The 21,706-nt window shown below is 40.1% G+C and overlaps 1 protein-coding gene across 7 annotated transcripts in view; it reads right to left on the reverse strand.

Annotated features, from left to right (window-relative positions):
• The window catches only part of srpk2 (SRSF protein kinase 2), a 73,134-nt gene that overhangs the window by 22,970 nt on the left and 28,458 nt on the right, over positions 1-21,706 (reverse strand). For all 7 annotated transcript variants that reach the window (XM_080303815.1, XM_080303813.1, XM_080303814.1 and 4 more), the window contains 2 exons: positions 3,249-3,400; positions 1,355-1,463 (listed from right to left, as the gene is read on the reverse strand). In XM_080303815.1, the coding sequence (XP_080159941.1) occupies positions 1,355-1,463; positions 3,249-3,400 (261 nt within the window). The remainder of the gene's footprint in view (positions 1-1,354; positions 1,464-3,248; positions 3,401-21,706) is intronic.

Raw genomic sequence — 21,706 nt, forward strand, 5'->3', positions numbered from 1 at the left:
AAAGAGGAGCGCTGCACTACAATGTTATCCTATGCCTTCTGTTTCCTGAACTATGGAAACAATTCCTGGAGAAAGGACGAAACAAAAACACTGAAAGAACAGAACAGAAAACATGCACTTCAGAAGCCACGAGTCAGCGATCTAAAGAGAACAGAGAAACGCATCTCATCAGGCAACAGCATGCATTCATATATTCAGTGAAAAATTCAGTGGAAAAGCAACAATTCATAAAAAGAGAATGAGTGGTGAGTAGTGCACATCTAAGACTGAGAGATGGGGAAAAAAGAGGTTTATTCCTCTGATATTGATTCGTGTGTGGATTGCTGTATGTTTCAAAACATGTATTGTGCTGTTTATGACACATTGATGGCCTCAGCCACTCCAGCTCTGTCCTAGCCAGTCCCCTAGAGTAGAGGACCAGAGGAGGTGGGTAAGAGGAGGACGTTAGCCAAGCTAATCTCCATTGCGGGCAACAGCCGCTCCCCCTCCATGTGACTGTAGAGGCCCTGAGCAGCTCCTTCAGCAGTACACTGTTACAGCCACCGTGTAGGACGGAGCGCTATTGAGGTCCGTCATCTCGACACAATTCACACTGTAAAATATGCACACCTGATAAACACCTGCTAAAAATATATTTTATTCCAACTGCATTTTGTGTATATATAAAAAAATCTTTTTTTATATTTTTCTTAGTGTGGGAAAAGGTTATCATGGTTAACTCAAACTAAACTAAAAAAGACAAAAAACGATTTCAAAATACAAACCTATAATAACTCCGATGTGGGGTTAATAAAGTTTATACATATCTCTTCAAAATGACATACAGTGAAAGGTCAGTATTTGTTGGGGACCGTCCCTACAGTAACCCAACTCGCTAGCTTATGACCACCATTAGTGTAATTAACACTGGTGAATAAATTAGTTGGTGTGTATGTGTGCGAATCACTGAAAGGTGACACTGGGCTGATGATACCGTTAACCATCCACCTCGGTTGCCTTGTCAACACACAAACAACATCACAGTGTAAATAGATGGCTTAGATGCCAGCACAGGGTGGTGTTGCTTGCAGCTGCCATTGTGGTGACGTGCCAAATGTGGTCGAAAAAGGGCATATGCAGTGCAGACGGCTTATGTGAGGCAAGCGGATGAGAACAAGCGTTGCTGTGCACGGGTGTGAACGAGAGGTTAGGAGTATACGAGCGCTCTCTTTTTTCCTAGATCAAGTGTTGTGGTTGATGTGTGTGTGGTTAGTGTGTGTGTGTGTGTGTTTATGTGTGTGTGTGCGCACACAAGAGAAACATGAAGCAGAATCTGAAAGCCTTTGCTGTATATAAACATTAATGTGTGACTCACTGGATGTCCCAGCATAGCCATACGGTGGAGAAGTGGCCCCACCCCAACTTCCTGATCACATGGTACCTCCCGTTGAACAAATCCCCGATCTTCACCGGATGGTACCCTCCTGAGAGAGAAAGGGGAAGGAGAACATGAAGGTTACAGTCGATAACCCTGCCATGACATGAAATCCATTAGCGAGTAAGAAGTGGAGGTAGGCCAGCAGGTGCATGGAGGGAGGAAGGGTCAGACAGCCGATTTCGCACACGAACTCTGCAAAGTGGATGAAGTTTGAGCACCGTCTGAAGCTGCCCTTTCTCAAATGTGGCACACGACAAGAGATTCTCTATGTCGCACACATTCACACCTGGAGAAACTCCAAGTTTAGGCAAGAGGAAAGAGCGTGCAGGAGGCTGCTCAGCTCTAGATTCTCACCTCTTCTATTCTCACATGGGCCGAGGGAAAAAAGAAGGTTTGGAGTTTTTTGAAATAGCAAAGCAGCAGGAAAGCACAGCAAAGCACATTTTACAGCCAGATGGGATCTATTTTTGACTATATATGTATATTTGATTAGATTATTCTGTTTTCTCTCTGTATCATGGATATATGTTTTGTTTTTTACAGTCTATTTAACATTGTGTGCACGTGCCCAGGGACCGCTGATATAAATATCTAGCTGCTAAACCCGGTAAAAGGTATATTTACTCCTATGAGATCAACCTTTTTTGTGCATGGTCGCTGAAAAGTAAAGAAAATGAACTAAAGCTAAACGAAGCTATACACAAATACACAATACAGAGACAAATGAAAAACTTGATTTAAAATCTATAAAATTAGAACATTTGTCTTGACTTAAATCAATTTTTGCCAGGTAAAGCTTGCTAAGGCAAACCCAGTCTAACACAAGCTGGAATAAATCCTTCAGTTTTTGCTTAAAGTGTCGTTCACAGCTTTGCTTTCCTTAAATGCACTTTATGGGTCTGGTTGTACTGCATTATGCAGCAAGGTGTTTCTGAAGGCTATAATAATGTATTGCAGGATTGCCATATTAATTCATTTAGTAAGGTGTACCTAATGTCATGGCAAATGAGTGTAACCAATTCCTCAAGTCATTACTGAGTCAGTTGAATTAAAGCGCTTAATATTTGCTGGTTCCAGCTTCTAGTGCTTCAACAGTGTTACTCACCAGAGCATTCCTAAGCAACACTACCTCACAGCTTTTCTTGAGTCATTAGGTTTCAGGTCAGCCTTGACATTTTCAATGAAACTAAACATTTCTTATAAACACAAAGTGCTGTATTCACTTTTCCTAAATGGGTTAAAAAGTGCACCGAGTGCTTTAAAAGTCCTTTAAAAGGTTCAGACGTAAAATTGAAAAGAAGCCAAACAACATAAACGAGATGTGATCTTTCCTCTTTTCTTTTTGTCTTTCATCTCACTGAAGTGAGATCTGACGCTTCGACTGTGCTTCTTCCAAAACACTTTCTAAACACAGTGAAAGAAGCCATCTGGGAAAAAAGGAGAAAAGTTTCACTTGAAGTGATGTTCATGGTATGTGATCGAAACATGTTGAGGTGTACTGATTAAAGTGAAATACAATTTTACAGAGTGATGCACCATTTTGAAACGTGGCTGCGTTATAATTAATGCTTTGAATGTTGTAAAGCTGCCTTTGTCCTCCTGAGCTGTGGCAGGAAACTCGGTTCATCTCTGACATTTTGGTAAAAGCCGAGCAATTCTGAATTGGCTGTTATAATGTCTGCAAACATGAACTGCTAATCCCATCAGGATGGAACTCTGGAGAAATAAGGTAGGAAGACGAGCCGGTGAAGACGGTGTGGGCCAGGGAGGCCAGCGCAGAGCTCCATAAGACAGAAGTGTGGGCTGGGACAGACGTGCGCATGTGACTGACCTTTGCAGTAGTCCGCGGGGTCCTCCTGCTCCTCATCGTCGGAGCCCAGGATCTCCTCCTCCGGCTCTGGGGGCCCAGCCGGCTCAGGGGGAGGTGGAGGGGGCGGCGGGGGAGGAGGAGCAGTCACCGGGGCTTTCTGCTGGGTGTCAGGCCTGTGAACACAACAGTGACACCAACGTTGGAAAGCTTTTCACCAGAAATCTGCCTTTCGTCTACACATTTAACTTTTTAGTATTTTATGGGGTTTTTTAAGCTATGAATCACAGTGAGCACTACAGTGGCCTGAACGTTAAGTGCAGATGACTAATAGTAGAATAATAACTTGTGACATTTTCATACATATAAAATGTCAGCCCCGGAAGTGTTGCTGATTGGCATCGGCACCGAGTTCATGAAAGCTTTTAGATTTGATGTAACGAACAAACTGTGCCAGACGGCTCGTGACGCCGCGTGACGTGTTGCACGTCTGCTTTTGGAATAAATAAAAGACCAACGACAGCAAGCATGAACATCAAAAATCAGCGTTGCACAACATTTCAAGAGTAAGTCCGCTGTCTGTAGCATGTGAGAAGCAATATCAGGCAATCATGTTCCAGCAAAAACAATCAAATGATATACAGTAAAGCATTTTCTGCATCACAAGCCCCTTATTTACTTTTAATACAGTTTAAAAAAATGTCTAAAGGCCTGTGTTTGCACATTGTTTTATTTGCACTGAATAGGACTGCGTATACTTTTCTTGTGCTTTTGAAATAATGAAGATTTCGATTCTGTATAAAGTTATCAGTCAGTCTAAACCATTGGACAGATATTTTTTATAGCTCAAACACAGTCAACTATAGCCAATCACATTTATCCTCAGACACAAATCTGCAGAAAAAAATTAATGTTTCCCCTCCAATAAAGCTTTAAATCCTGGAAAAATATAGTGCCGAATAGAAACAGTCAATAGGTCAGACAAAGTTTGCTCCTAGGGTCATTTCCACAGTCACTTCTTTCAGTTAACAACCTTGTTCCACTTCCTTTCCCTTGTCTAAAACAGAACTGAACCCATGAGAGGGAGAAACGCTAAATAGGTTGCAGGACACAGGCTGACTTATTCTCCTGGCTTGGCTACATTTTGAGCATTTAGCTGGCACACTTATCCAGGGCACGGAACAATAACTGATCACAAAGTTTTCACCGTTTTGCTTTGGGACCCTGCCATGGCGCATGTGGCTGTTTGTGTAGATTTTGAGCACATGCCTGCAATATTTCTGTACTGGGAAGGTTCCACTAAATCAGCGCCAAACCGACACTTTTTGTGCCATGCATCAGTCTGTTTTTTTCAAGCTAATGTACAGAACATAAGACATTTTGTATGTGTCATTTTTCTCTGTCGAATTAATGCACAATCCTTTTGTAGTTTAGTGCAAAACACACACAGAGAAGTACAAAACACGAGTCAAATGCACAAAAGGAAAAAAAGAGTTTGTAAAGAGTTACTTATTTCACAAATGAAACAGCTACAGAGCTTAATTCTGGGCCAGCTGTATGAAAGTCTAATATTGAGTCTGCTTCTGACCTCTAAAATCTCATGAAATAACTGGCTCTGTAATAGCTAAACATCTCCATTTTTTAATTTTGGACTTGGACAGGTAGCGTGCAGCAAGAGTTTCACAGATTTCTTGCTGAAACTGTTGCCATCTATGGCCAATAAGAGCAGCGAGAGTGAACCAAAAACAGTAAAGTTGAGGCCTGAAGAAGCTAAACAATGATGTGAAGCGATAAAACTCTGAAAAGATGTTTAAATATTGTGCTGAGCTAACATAATGTTATATAGCCACCATACCATATGGCATGCTGTGTGGCACAGTGTGAACAGCAAAGCCGGAGCTCTTCAAACTTCTGCCAACACAATGCTGCTGCTGCTAGTGCGAGGAGAAAGACAGACACCACATCTGACTAAATAACTGGATTTTAGTTACATATAGCTTTATATAGATATGTATAAAAATGGGAGAGCTTCTTCTAGACAGCGATTTGTGTCTCCTCTCTGTCTCAAAATGGGGCATGTTATTCAAATATGTTCACTACTACACTATGGAGCCAGGACTAGTATTAGCACACATGAACACAAAATGTATTAAACTGTCTGAGTAGAGGGGAGATTGATTCAAGGCGGGTTGATCTTAAAACATTTTTTAAGATCAACAATCTTACAAATCAGTAAACAGCAATAAATAAATAAAATGATAAATGTACATTAGCTAACATAAAAGCATTCTACGAATACAAATTTCTGTCTGCTTATGCGTGGCAGTTTATGTCCATTTCATCTGAAACCAAACAGCAACCAATAACCATCAGTGCAAAAACTACAGTTCCCCTAGTGGTCACTTCATACAAAAACATTTTGGCGTCTATGCAGTTTCCTCCCTCAGAACCACACCACCGTGTGTGAAGTCATCCAACCCAATACTGGTGTTTGATGAAGAAGCTCCCAGTTACAGTGGTACCAGTGTTGCCAACTTAGCGACTTTGTCACTATATTTAGCTAGTTTTCAGACCCCCTTAGCGACTTTTCTCTTATTCAGTCAGTTCTTCTTTTACTGTTATGCTGTTTTGTCGATCACAAGGTTTAAAACTACTAATAAACAAACACACACACACAAAGTAACTACTCCAGAGGGCCAATTTCGGGTCACTTTTGCTGGTCCAAGCCAAAGCAGCAGGGTTGGAATTGTGACATTACAAAAAACAATAATTGCTAAAATAAATTTAATTTGTAGTTCTAAATAAATTCTAAATGCATTTAGGACGTTTTTTACTCACTCTATGTCTCTTCCACGATGTTATTTCTCTCTCCAACAACCTAGGTTACAATTACATTAGCATGTCCAATTATGCAAATTAGGCTATGACGTCATTTAGCGACTTCTAGCGACTTTTAGGACAACCAATAGCGATTTTCCTTACTGAGGAGTTGGCAACACTGGTGCTACACACCGAAAGCGATAGAAGCAACCAAAGAGTCAGGTTTACATGTAAAGTCAATGGAGGAGCGCGATGAAGCGCGACTGCGGGTCCCGCGACAAATCAGAAGCAGATTTGCGTAGCGAAAACGCTTTTCTGTCTGATTCGCGCGAACAATTAGCGCGACTAAAAAATATGCGCTGCATTTTATGTGGTTCATTTTGTGCATTCGCGCTTATAGCATCTGCTGCTCAAGTTGGAAAAATATGAACTCCAGTCTAGTCGCACCATGACAACCAACCAGGTAATGGAGTCACAGCATCAGCAGGGCATGGATACTGATAAACACCTGAGCTACATGACACCAGCTGTTCTCTATACAGAGACAGGAATTAAAAAAAATAAACATACATATCGTTAGCTTCATAGCATAATTGCCTAAGTCATTTGACTAAGTCAATGACTTAGGCACTTATGCTATGAAGCTAACGATATGCAACATGCTGGGATTAGACAAAAAAAAACAACCTTCACTCACTATTATCAGTGCTAGGAAAAGGGAGTGAAAAATCTGCACTTAATCTTTATTTTTCTTCGGAAGCTTTGCCTTGTAGAGAGCTCGCTGTTTGAATGATATCTCTGGAAAACTGAATTAGACATCAAAGCAGAGGCCAGCAGAAGCCAAAACACTTTGTAGTCAGCATCACCTCACGGTACCTTCAGCATGATCAGATGCTAAAATTAAGGCGAAAAAAAAAACCGAAACAAACCAACAAACACACAAAGCCGTAGCTTGTGAGCCGTTATAAAAATGTGGTCACAGGCAGAGACACATGATGGAGCCTCTTGGTATGTTGCCACGGCAACTGTAGAGCAAGGAGGGGTGGTGAGTTGGTGGTACTCCGGGACTCAAAGCGTTGATGAGATTGGCCAAAACACATGCATGCATACACAGATACACCGTGGCAGCTAAAGGTGACAGATAACTTGGCATTGAAATTTGATTAGTATTTTACAGCTGTCTCTCTCTTACACACGCACACACAAGCAGTCGAAGGCTGTGTCCTTGCAGTAGGATGCTACTTCTTTATCAAAGCAGTCACGTAGAGTGTCGTACATCACATCTATAAGCTCAGTGCTTTTATACGGCCCATCTTGCCATTGGCTGCACAAACACTTAGCCCCCATAACTTTCTGGAGCTGAGCCAGGCAGTAAAAACACAAAGAGCAGAGATGCCAGAGTCTGAAAGACGGGCAGAGGAGAAACCATGACAGAATACAGAAGTAACCAGCAGACAGAAAAAAAACACAAAAACAAGAAACAAAGAAAAAAAAGAATCAGAAAGGTGAGACGAAAAAATAAGGAAGAGAAATAAACAGAGACCGAGAGGCAAAGCAAGAGGCAGACAGCCAGAGGGACAGAAAAGGCAGGGAGACAGTCAAACAGATTATGCAGGCAGTGCAGAGACTGATATGGAGAGACAGATGAGAGACATATAGAAGAAGAAGGTTCAGCAGAGAGAGAAACAGGCAAACATAAGCAGGGACAGAAAAATAGAGGCAGAAAGAGAGAAGAAGGCCGACAACAAGAGAAGTTAATCTGAACAAAATGGAGACATAAACAGAGAAAAACAGAGTGAGAAGAGAGCAGCTCAAAGAAAGGAAAAAGACAAACAGCCTTGTCCTTCAACACCAAAATGCAGCTAAAGTCATTACTGCCAAAGACACGCACACTCTGATATTTGTGTGCTTTTTAAGTAAAAAGTGAATTTACACAACATTCTGATCTTTATTTTTGTTATTACTGCCTAAGTTGTCCGTAACATTACTGTAAAACGTCTGTAACCTATGTGCCACATCTGGCATTTTAAATGAGTGACTCTTATCCAATAAGTGTCCAGGGGTATCAGGCCAACCAGTCAGCTGTGATTAGTCTCCTCCCTAAGTTGTTAAAGGTGTCCTAATCAATTTACTTCACTAATTGGCACCAATTTGCACACTAAGACCACAATTTGCTTCCAATTCTACCGCACGTATGGGAAGTAGCTGCTGTATTTTTAGCCCTCATCATTATTTTCCCCTGATACTTTTACTCTGGATGTAGGTTGATTTTCACCCAGATTTCATTTAACATATTTTTGTGTAAACGCAAAAACAGTATGCTGCTGATTTTAAATTAGCCAGTTACTGTGTGGTTTAAAACATCTTTACATCTTTTTAATTCCTTGTGCAATCTCGTTATCGACATACTAGCGCCCAATGCTAATATTATCATTAAAATGCTTTAAAGAACACTCAGTGGATCCCAAATTAAGCTAAATTAGCAGCAATTATTTCACAGTTCCTTGTTACGGTGTTTATCAAACACAGACTGACATTTTTGGTGCTTCTCAAAGAGGTATTAGCCAGAGGCAAATAACAATTACATTTGTTTCAGCAATTATTGTTAACTGGTTTCTTTTACTGAAGCATAACACACATTGTTGTTCATGAAATGGTCACAAAATGGAAAATGCAAAGATTTTTTTCGGGGTCAAATAATCTAAAACAGACTTGTTGACTGTATTGGAGCAATCAGGCTTGCATGTGTAGTCACCGTCCAAATGACCATTATGAGGCAGGAAAAACCCCCTGAGGTTAAAGTCTACAGAAAATAACTTGCAATGAAGAAGAGGATATTAGCATGAGAAAAATGGCACACAGCATGGGGGAAACAATTTACAGAGCTTTTTGAATGAACTGTGTCATTATTAAAATGCATTTTAAATGATAAAAATGCAGGAAATAAATAAAAATAAATAAATTCATGTTTTTGAAGTTTTCGGTGCATGTTTCTGTCTCCAGTAACTGTCTGTTCTAGATGATTGCCTTGTATTAATATCACAGATTTACTGTCATGTGAAACAGTTTTTATGTATCGGGACTGTGCCACCTTATCCTGATAATTCCTTTATTGGGACAAACTTCAGGCTCAAAACTCTCTTTTTCTAACTCTATTCTGGAATTACGTTTTTCTGAAAAATGTTCATTTGAAAGTATATCTAAGAACATCACATTCAATCTAACTTCTTTTGTTATTATGGGTTAGTAGAGGTGGTAGGAGGTGTACAGTAATCACATGAAAGTAAGAACCGGCATGGTTTGACATATGGCATTCTGATTGTTAATTTTAAATGTTCAAGGTTTCGGACCATTGTTCTTACCCCCACTGCAAGCATACCACTTACTTGTTAAGTAACTGTATATTGTAAGAGGTGCTGCTGCTGACTATCAGGATGACAAGGGCGTGTCTCAGTGCAATGTGGGAGAAGCAGCCTTTTGTGCGGTATATGTATTTTTGTGTTCGTATAAAAGAGGACGGTTGTATGTTTGTTCTGCTGAGCCCTACTCGCCACTCCTGCAGTAATTCATGCTTTAAACAGGGCATTATATGCAGTTTTCTGTGAAGTTTCTTTATTCTGTTCAAATACATCTGACTATATAGCACAGGCTGGGGCAGGAGTCCTTAAGGTTATAACCCTGTACTGTGGAGGTAAATAGGTGCAGAATTTGCCTCGCATCCTTCAACATTTTGTTACGTGTGCGAACATGCCCAGACTGCTTCCTGACATCCTCACCCAAGTGAATGTGTGTGTGTGTGTTCATGAGAACATATTTGAGCCCACTAGGAAATGCACAGCCCTTTTTCACTCTCAGCATTTCCACACTCTCACCCTACAATGGCATTTATAGAGCCAGTGTTACATTTTCAACAGCCCAGTGCACTGGATCCAGTGTGATTTATCCAGACATCAGTTTACAATTGAATTTACTAAAGAAAACATTTCAATACGCACCACTACTGACGTACACATCGATTCAAATTTTGTTCTGGCCTAAAACAACACTGTAAAAAAAATTACACTTTAATTTATCATTAAATAATAATAATAATAATAATAATAATAATAATAATAATAATACTATCCTGTTGGTCACTTCTAGCAACAACAGATCTTGATGCTAGTGTCTGAGCTCCATTACACCTTTCTCCTATTTGAAAAACTCCACAGGTAGGTGACTGAAACTGGGATTCCACCAAACACTCTTTACCAATTGTGAAGCAACTTTCCTGCCAGTAAATTCCCCATCATACCACAAATTGCCAACATGTCTGAGCATATTTACAAAAATATAAGGTGAAACCTCGCCCAAAGACAGCAGAGATAGCATGACACATTAGCTTAATATTAGCTCACTGACCAGAAAAGAAAAAAGCCAGAAAACAAGAATTTTCTCAACCTCCCTTCCTTTAAGCCCTGATCAAGTTTAATTTTGAATATTTAAAAATAAGTTCAGGTATACCAGTCAACAAGATATTTAAGTCTAGACTCAAGAGTTCCTTGAGCACTGTATGTTGTAACCAGTGTATAAATTGTCAAATATGTGCCAGTATGAAAACTTTTATCACAGAGTTTTTCATCTGAAATTGCTGCTGGAAAGTTAATGACCCCATCAGTTTCCTTTTTTTAAACTTCAGTATGCAAATAATATCAACCAGAACTTCATACGTACACAAATAACGCTTGCAAAATGTAACAAGTAACTAACTTAACTAAAGTAAAATTGAAGACTTTGCTAAACAAACTGTGTAAGATATGAAAGTGAAGCCTCACAAGAAACAATTTAGATAATTGGCATATAAAATAAGAGAAAACAAATGTGTATTTTTTTTCTCTTTTTTCCTCATTTTTTGTATAATAAATGTCTCTCGATGGGATTTTAATGAATGTTTATGTGATACAATATTTAAATGAAACAAAAAGAGGAATATCAAACAAAAACAGTTAAAACCTGGTGCTTTAAATCTGCTTCATACCAAAGGCTCCTTACTAAAACTCTTCAACTTTACTTATCTGCTTTAGACCTGATAAGACACCAGATACCATCTTTCAGTCTGCTGAGTCATCAGTTAGATCAGTGAGTCATTAGAATACAATCAGCGTCTGCGATTGTGAGAAAATATTTGAGAATCCATCTCAAGAATCTGTACACTTTGGTATTTGAGCTGATAGTTCGTATTTATTGTGCTCCCATTTGAAAGGTTTGAGGCAACTTTCAGCAATGTGTGAAAATGACGTCAATGTTTCTGCCTACCCAGTCTTGGACTTATTTGTTCTTGCTTTTCTTTTCACAGAGACACCTTAACTAGTTTCCATTGGATTCCAGCCCTTGCACGTTGGGTGTTTTTGTTGCCCAATGGATTGTACATTTACTTATTTATGTTATAGTTTGTAAGCAAGCCCTTTATTTATTAAGGCTGATAACATGAGTACAAAAAAAACAAGGGAAAGTGAACAGGGACGAAAACTAAACTGAAACCTAAACTGGATAAAACTAACCTATGACAGCTGTGACAAAAGATATGAACATGATTCAGGGCAGGCGCACGCGAGAAGCTATAAGGAAAAAACATGAACATGGAACATGAGCATGACCTGGGACTTATAAATCAGGAATTATAGAAGAAACAAAAAGCTAGAAAGAAACTCAACTAAATCCTCACTAACAATAACAAAAACTTCACATGGTCCCAATATAATAAGAAATGAAAATACAAAATAAACTGAAAATGCTGGGTCACAGACGCAGCCCGTGACAGGTACTTTTTACACACGTATTGCATTTCAGAGAAATATGCATTGTATTTTTTCTTTTTTACTTGACAAATTGTAATTAAATAATACAACAGATAAAGTATTTCTAAACTACGATATAATCATTCTGAGCACTTCTTCAACAATGAAAAATATGTGACATTCAAAAATAAAAGAGTGAAGGGTAGAGCGCCTCTTTAAAGCAATGTCATACATTTTTGTCACTTAAATAATCTTTTTATTCTTTTTAATAATTCTAATAGCCACAGCCAAAAGACTATACATTACACCTTCCTCCACACTGCTCGCTGCCTTTTGATTGGCCAGTTTGATTGCTTCAACAGCACGTCTTTTGAGACTTTCTAACCTGGAATCCCCCCTACCAATTATTAATGACCACCACAATCATTGCTAACATGTCTCTGACCACTGAGAAGTCGCACGAAACAGCTGACCACTCTCGACTGCAAACTTGATGACTCATCCTTAAACATATCCCATTATCACCAAGGTAACAGGTATATTCCTTAGCAACAAGAACACAGTTCTCTACTTTCAAAACGATAAGGCGTGGGTTTGAGACCGCAGGTGTCCTTCAGCTCTGCTTATGCATTCCATTGGTGGCATCTCTACCTCTGATTGATTCATTGTTCATCTTTCACTCTCTCCTTCTCAGCCCGTGTTGGCAAGACCGCTGACTCATTCTCTCCTCTCCTCCGGAGGATCTGTCTGAGTGCAGAACTTAGATCTCACCGCTATTTTCAGGATGAGTCCTGACGTCACTGGCTGCACTTCCCCCACATCACAATCTCTGGCTCTAGCACGTTATAACTTTGCAGGATCCTGTTTCGTACCACCAGCCGTGCAGTATTATTAAGGTGCCTTCTGTGCATGTGGCTTCTGCCCAAACTATGCAACTTCTTCAGGAGGAGCTAACATGACAAATCAACAAGACAAAGAACAGACACAAAGCAGCCCATCAGCTCGCAAGCATTTTAAAAAAGCACCAAGCAGATTTACAGTAATGCTCCTGATGCTGCTTTTTTTAATTCTGTGCGCTTCTTGTGAAAATCTGGCCTATTTTATATTTATGCCACTTAAGATTTGTATCACCAACTATTATTCCCAGAGCTTTTGTGCAACTTAAAAAACTTAAAATTTCTTCACATGGATCAGTAAAAGTAGCTTGGTAAAGATGTCAGCACTGACGCAATTTGAAAAACATACAATATCTTAAAGAATCTATGTGCTTTCCATAAACCAAAAAAAGACAGACACACTGCTACATGCTCTCTTTCTGTCATTCTGGGCAAAAGCATCAGCTAAGTAGCCATCACTTGAGATGTAAGCCATAATTTGGTAACATCTCCTCTAATGGGTTTGCTATTTTGTGCTCTTCTGTCCATATTTAATCAAAACACCACAGCTGTCTATGAATAAACACTGAACCCCTGTGCCACAGAGTTCAAGTCCCATCAATTTATACTCACTAAACTAGCTGCTGGTAAAATTCCCCAGAGGGAGCTGATGGATACACGACCACACACACATTACATCCGCTCTATGCTAGAGCACATACATGAAGTAGAGCGTGCACAAACAGTATACACACAGGCACAAATGCAGACCCACACAAAGATGAAAGGCAACAAAATCCAGCAAACAGAATCAATGCAAATGCCGTACGGTGCACATATGCAGTGATGTTTGGTCACCAGAACACATTTGCAGCATTGAGTGTCTGTGGCTGCATGGAAAATTCTTTGACTTGGAATAAAATTTGCATTGAAAACAGAAACACTGCTATGTGGCTGGAGAGTTGACATACACATGCGTGTTCACACAGACGGCAGAGTGACACGGCTTTACTGCTATTTCCCTAACACAACGATCAAAATGTTCACCTCCCTAAAAACATCAATTTCATTAACATTTTGTCTTTTTGTGCATCAGATGTATATTTTCTGCAACATTTTATTTGAACTGAAAACTATTAGTCTGCTGCTCAGTTCAAAAACATCCAGCCACATGTTTTGCACACAGAGCTTCTGGGTACTGTATCTGCTGTAGCTTCAATTCAGCAGCACATGCTGAACGCTCTCTACAGCGCATTTACTTACTCTGCGTTCTATATTAAACATTCCAGTGACGACAGCCAGCCACAAAGCCCCTTATTGTGGAGGTAAAATCCGCCCCCAGCAAGTGATAGCATCAAAAGAAAGAAGAAGCTATGTGCATGTATGTAAAACACTACTACAGCACTGTAGGCACAGAGCACAGGGACAGAGGCAGCATGTGTGGGTTGCGTCACCAACCAGACTAACATATTAGCTGGCTGATGCTACTGACAGATGACACATATGTTGGTATTGGAAAATAGGTTGTTCATCATGAGACATTTTAAACCCTAATAGAATATATAATAGAAAAAAAGGCCTGTGGTAAATTTGCCCAACAGATCAACTTGAACTCTACTATTCCCAGTAAGAACCACAGCTGGTTTACACGTCTCTACAATTACAAACCTTTTAGGCATAGCAAGTTTGACAATATTAGCAAAGATGAAATGGCTCCGTCAGCCAAAAGAAGCAGATCATTATTAATGTCAAGCTGCTGCTACATAGGATGAATTTGCTCTTTTTTCTCTCTGAAAAGTCAGAGTGTCAAAGATAAAAAATACATCTTTTTGGGTTTAATACCCTACAGCTTTTTCCCAAAAATATAAATTAAGGAATTAATAATGACTTAAAAAGATATTTACTGTCCCTCCACAGCCTGCGTATCACTCACATGGAGCTTTACTCGTTAAAAATTGCCCCATCTTCAACTAGGTAACAGTACACGAGGCACAAGAGGTAATATGTTCCCATTTTATGGTTCGATGTGGTTAGACGGTTTTCTTGGTCTCGAATTCCTCATATTAGTTTAAATCATATCTCATCCATAAAGAACAAAAATCACAGCTTCTTAATTATTATACAATAGCACACTGGAAAAGCAGAGGTGTGATAAGATTCACATTTGAATGTCAAAAGGATGTCTCATAAATAGCAGTGATCACCTCGCTCTCTCTGGTATGACATATCCAAGCCTGCTTGCAGTTCCCCACTAATGAAATGACAGTTCAAATCAGCCTAATGAATGCAAAGACAAACACGACTGCACTAAATGAAAACCACAAACAAAGCTGAGCTGGGAAAAAACGCTGCAAACTTCCACGTTTTGTAAGAGATATTAATTTTTTAAGTATTTCTATATCACTCTGGAAAGAAACCCACTGCAGAAAATGTTTATTTAATGTGCAACAAAATCAAAGCACACCTCAAAGGCTTTATGGACTCAATTTGTTGTCCTAAATACACTGATCTGGCACAAAGAAAGAGAGACTTGATATTTTATCAAGCACGAAAAGCCAACCAAATCCTTATATTTGAGTTATTAAGTTATTAGTAATTTATTAGATTAGTAGATTAAGATTATGGCAACTGTTACAGCTATTTTTAAAAAAAAGAATTTAAATATTTTTAACCAGTCCTACTGTTCTGGCTTTATAAATGTGTAGATGCAAATCCTGACAGTCGCACATGAATGATTTGGTCTCTCTGCATTGAATTTTTGTCTTATTGTTATTCTGGGACCAAAGCAAAGCTTCTGATCTCTCCTTGTCAGTCATCTTCCCATTTCTGTGTGTGAAAAAAACACTCACTCAACACGGAGCCCGTGCAAAGATACAAATCATTATTTAGCCAAATAATTCTGTCAATCCAGCTGGCCTTTATCACTTCCTATTACTCATTCTTTTCCACTTTACATGTTTTGTTGTTGTTTTTTTAAATAAAATATTAAATAAAAGACCTTAATCTGGAAACTTAGCCATACAAACTAAACCCCAGAATTTAGCCCATTAGTTCTGTCAATCTAGCACCCATTAGACACATTTTTATTCCCCTTCTACCTGTCTCGGAGGGCTCTGTGGCGCAGCCGGAGCGCACAAAGAGCCAGACCCCATCTCTTCTTAGTGGCAGGACATGAGCTAAACTCCATAGGACAAGTTTGAGAGATGGACGAATGGCTGAACAGAGAAAACAGCTCCAGCCTTCAGCTGCAGACTCACAGAACAGCAGTAGATGGACAAGACGAACCAAGCCTTGAATTCCAGCACAAGTCACATGGGGTTGTGACACCCACCTGCTAAGATGCCATCTCAGTGCTCATCTGGTTGGGGAGTATGTGAGCACATAGCCACTGAAGCAAAAACATACCATAACACAGACTAAGCTACATCTATTATGTACAGCTGTGTTTTCAGATCATGTAACACAGATATCACAAATGCAACACTGATGACCGATTACCATATCTTCATCCTCATCACTATTACAAACAAATGAAAATACACTGTAATATCAATTAAGATACTAAATAGTAATAGTAATTACATAGTAATAACATGAGTTGAACGTCTGTCTATTAGTACACCAGTGTATCTGGTGACAATGGTTTCCTAACCCAACCCTGCTTTCACTTTTTAATTAAAAATAATGATCCATGTGGGCTGCCCCTTGGCCAGACTGGCTATCCATATAAACAAACTAAATTTAGAATTGATTACACAACTAAAATAAGCAGTTTAATATATACAGATATGCAGTTATCACATGACTGAGATAACAGGAGGTTTCTAAAAAAAAACAACCCAAAAAGTAAAGAAAACACTGATTATTATCAGGTTATTGGTTTAGTAATTTTCTTCTTATATAAAACAGAGTATTACCTTGTTATTATGGGGAGTGTTGCATTTACTTTTCAGATAACTAAAGAGAATATTCATAACAACTACATGCCAAGTTTACCACACCTGCTTCTAGCAGAGTGTGCCAGCACCAACAGGAAGACACAAAACCTACAGGACTGGATTACAAGACCTGGATCTATTCTGGATCTGACATCCACTCAGAATAACATCCAGTTCATTAAGTTTTCTTTGCAGCTTTCAGTTAAAGGTGGGGCAGGTAGTTTACAGGCACATACAGTCATATGGAAAAAAAAAGTTTCCACAAGACGCTACGCAGTCCTGTGAAAAAGTAACCCAATGATTCAGTAGCTCATGGAGCTGATTACAGCCAAACTAACCTGATTTGTCTTCTGTATGACTTTATCAGTCTCTCACTTCATTGTGGAGGAATTCTGTTCTGCTCTACAATGTTGCTTCAGTTCATTGAGCTTTGCAGATGTTTGTTTATGTTCACAATTTGAGAAGTAGCTCATCTGTTGAATGGCACCAGACGGAGTATCCGTCCCTCCCCACAATGACCCTCGGCCTCCAAGATCCTGTCACTGGTTCACCACTAATCCTTCCGTGGACCACATTTAATAGATACGGACCGCTGCAGACCGGAACACCCCACAAGAGCTGCAGTTGTGGAGATGCTCTGACCCAGCCATCACAATATACCCCTTCTCAAATTCCCTCAAATCCTTACACTTGCCCTTTTTTCCTGCTTCTAACACGTCAACTTTGAGGACAAAATGTTCACTTGCTCCCTAACATATCCCACCCACTAACACGTGCCACAATGAAAAGATAATCAATGTTATTCACTTCGCCCGTCAGCGGCCGTAATGTCACGGCTGATCGGCGTAACTTGCAGCAACACACAAAAACGCAATAAAAATATCACAAAGATCTTTTCACTGCTGAAAGGTCAGCTATTAACCTTTTTTATATCAATACAATATACTGATACTTGTTGTATCAGTACAGTATCACTGATATGAAATGCAGGATTATATGGAATCTTTGGTACACGGTTCAGAGCTGAATAACACCCCCCAACTCGGTGCTGATGCAGGAAAAAAATAAAAAATTCAAACAAGTGCTGCAGGTCAGGAAGACACAACAGCTGAACAGTGTTCTCAGACACAACAGATGAATGTTGTTCACAGTTATGCAGCCGACGCGTGACTCAATCCCACAGGGCAGCGTTGAGGATTGGGTGAACTGCGTGAATACAGGTTTGTGTGTTTGTGTGACTCTATCAGGGGACCAAAAAAAAAAAAGTGGTACCTTCAAAAGCAAGCCCGCTATCTTTTCACACGCATGCATATGGTAAGCCACACAAACAAACACGCAGAGCACAAACAGGCTATTATCATTCCACTGCTTCAGCGCTGCAGCATCAGCGGAGATTAGTCCTCCGGTGACCTAGCATTACCCAGCACACTGCGCAAATCTGCAGAGAGCCATCTATCTTCTCCCTCCATCTCTCCTCGCCTCTCATCCTTCCCTCCCCCCCCTTCCCCAATCATCTTTATCTATCCGAGCCCCTCTCTCCTGAGGATTCTGCCGTCCTGTTTTTTTGCTCTCTGTCTCTATCCTGGTCTCTTTCTCCAGAGTTCTCACTCTGGCTTTATCATCTTTATAATTCCTCTGCGGGATCATCTCTCTCCCAGGGCTATCGTCGTACCATGTCTCTCCACTCGCCAACCCCCCAAACCCTCCAAGAATCTCAAACTTTTCCCTACTCTCTCCTCCATGTCCCCCCCTCTCTCATTCTTCCTCCATTTCACCCATTTCTGCTGAGTATAACTTACAGTGTCGTAGCAGTAAAATCGACTCCAGGAAGACTAATATGCTGATGGCAGATAGCTGTGAACTAATGAGAGGGAAAGGCCCTGTAGCTGCATGCTAACTATCTGCACTGCAGCTTGAGACGTTTTACAGTAAGATAGGGGATGTAAAGAAAAATGTTCTCCCTCGTCTTTTTCTGTTTCTCCTTCAGCAGGGACCTGTATCGTTATGGAACTACAGTGAATCGGCACTGTTAGTGCTGCTCGTTAGAATTAAAGGAGAGCAGGTTGCAGTAAACAATATATTAGCATTTCAAAAATATCATTTTGCAATTACAGGAAAGACCAAAGCAATATTTATTATCTCTCCCAATTAAAAAAAGCGTGTAGTTAAAGAAACAAAGAAGATCAAAATGTATAAGTAGCATTTTATTGCAACTGTATCTGTTAGTTACAGTTTCAAGTTTGCAGGAAAGAAACAGTCAACCTAACAGTTATGAAATATATAATAAGTGATGCACAACATCAGGTTCCAACAGGAAAAAAAAAAAAGACCAGAATCAACTTAACAGATGGCAGAGGGAGGTATAGAGCAGAAAAGTGAGGAATAGAAAGGACGAGAGATTGAATAGAAGGGCAAGAATGAGGCTTGGAAAAAATAGAAAGTGGAAAGAGTGGGTGATTTGAAAGGACCAATTAAAGGCCTGCAGGGAAGACTGGAATGTTGTGTGTGTAAACATATTGAGTCAACAGGGACTAGGGACTGGACACACACACACACACACACACACACACACACACACACACACACACACACACACACACACACACACACACACGAGCAAAAGGAAGTCAAGCCAGTTAAAATGCATTTCTGCTGGTTGTCATGTGGATTTAAGGGAAAACGGTCCCACTTTCTTTAAAGCAGAACAAAAACAGTTTCGGTGGTAATTTTTTTTGTGAGCAATTTGCCAAAACTAGTGGAAAAAGAAAATGTGCTTTTGTTAGAAGTGAAGATAAACAAACGCGGAAGCCTTTGTGCTTGGGAAAAGCGTGAGCTCATAAAAGCTTTTCCAGAAGTGTAGGTGTGTGTTTTCAGGGTAAACATGTATTTATTTTGCTTACATTTCCATATACAAGGCGTTAATTAATAATCAATAAGTAATTTAAGTTTCATCCCAGAGCACTGACAGCATCATCCTATCATGCATCTACTGGTGCCGCTACACGACCTTTGAACCTACACTGTAAATCCTACTGAGGATCTCTCACCGGATCAGATGCCCAAGTCCAGATCACATGACCACTGGTGATCGACTTACTACTTGTGAGGTATCTTATTCCTTTCTGCTGCATGTTTGACTCAGTGATTCCTATTGCTGATTAACCGCATAGGACTTCAGTACACGAGGTGGAAATTCCCAGAGTTATTCTGCAGTGCAGAGCTTTGACTGTGCAGTCAGGTTAGACTAGTTTGCAAGGGCTGAAAACTTCATGGTAGTTTCTGTGGGTGTGCATGTAGCAGACACTGTTATTTACATTTGCAATATCACCAAAAGCCCTCAGAGGGACAGGAGAGATTGCATGCATGAGATTCCTCTTCCTCCTCTTCCATCTGTCTCACACTGAAGGCAGGAAAAAGAAAAAATAAAGAGGTGGAAAGAGAGAAAGTAAAATGTAATCTTATGTTTCTTTTCAGCCATGAGCGAGGGGCAGGTGGTAATGGAGGGCAGACGGGCAGGGCAGGGGGCTAGTTTACGAGCTAGCTCCCTGACACGCTTCATTAGCTATTGTCATGTTGCGCCACTGGTATGCCTGCACGTGTGCTCGCGCGCCCCGTTTCTGGGTCGGACTAAAGAAGATGGTGGAGGCCATGTAGGCCAGCCAAAGCTGCATACTCTGCGAGAATGCGATAGCTGCTGAATGTGATGCCTGTCTGCTGCATAGGCCCGGCTTCCTGACCGGTTGGACGCATTCCAGCGCTGCATCCTCGGCAGCTCTTTCTGACCTATTCTTCTAACTCGGGCAGTCTGAAGGAAAGCAGGAAAGAGGCTGCTCAGACCATCTGGTTGTAACTAGCATAACCAGTAAGCTGTGTTTCAACCTGTGACAAGCAGATATAAAATATATACTTGCATTGTGTGGATGCCGATTAATGAAAAACCAGCTACACAATCGCATTCTAATTGGGTGTAGCCTAAGAAGCACATCATGCTTTCGAAGCAGGTATGTGGCATTTACAACAACACAACTGAGTGTTGTTGTAATCGCACCAAGAGTTTAACGTTTCAGTAACTGTTCCTCTCAACAGCTACGAAAATTACACGAACCTCAAGCCAGCCTTTGAAAGCCTTTAAACTCTTGACCTTTGGCTGTTTATTTATTCAACTTGTGTTTAATCCCAAGAAAGTCTTCTAAGGATGTAAGCCCTTAACCCAGCAGCATCCGTTATTATGACCTAAAATGACGTGCCGTCACCCTTCACAAAGTTGCTTTAAGCTGCTCACACGCAATAAAGACGTCAAAACACTTAAATATCCTCAAACGGGCACACACATGCACACAAATACACACACACTTCTCGTCCTCCATCCATCTCCACTATGCCTCAAGTGCTAAGTTACACAACAGGGATCGTCTTCCTAGTGCAGCGTCTCCAGGAGAAATTTGTCACTGCACTGCTTCTTGCTCTTTTCAGGCCAGACGAGTCCATCCGTTTAGCTTAACACACATCAAATCCACTTATTGTGACAAACATATCACTGCACATCCCGAATGAAAAGCACCCCACAACAGTGTGTGCATGCATGTGTGTATGGTTTCATGGCATCTGGGGCACAGATGGTGTTATAGTCAAAGAAACTGAGCTGATTTGTCTCACAAAAAAAGCTAAACATAGATTCTGAAGTTCACTTGACCTTAAAATACAGTCCCCTAATAAAGTGCAAAATAAGTCAAACTTCCACACTAGTTCATGTTCACATATGGGGTTAGAAAATAACCAATATACTAATTTCAATCATTACTGCATGTCAGCAGAGTCCAATAATCAAAGCTATTCATATTCAGAGAGAAAACTCAGAAAAGCAGCAAAACTTCACAGCTATGAGTGTGAAATGATTGTCACTGCAGCTCCATGTAATCAATGGCTGACTGAAAACACTTGGTTTTTGCCCATCTGACAAAAAAAACTATATTTCGCATGTGATTAAATAAAACCCTACTTTAAGAGAAAAGTTATTAAAATATATCTTTATAACAATTCTGCTCATTTCTGTTGGGGAAAGCAAGAAAAAA

Source organism: Astatotilapia calliptera, chromosome 7 (assembly GCF_964374335.1).
Source record: "Astatotilapia calliptera chromosome 7, fAstCal68.1, whole genome shotgun sequence".
NCBI classification, from domain to species: Eukaryota; Metazoa; Chordata; class Actinopteri; order Cichliformes; family Cichlidae; genus Astatotilapia; species Astatotilapia calliptera.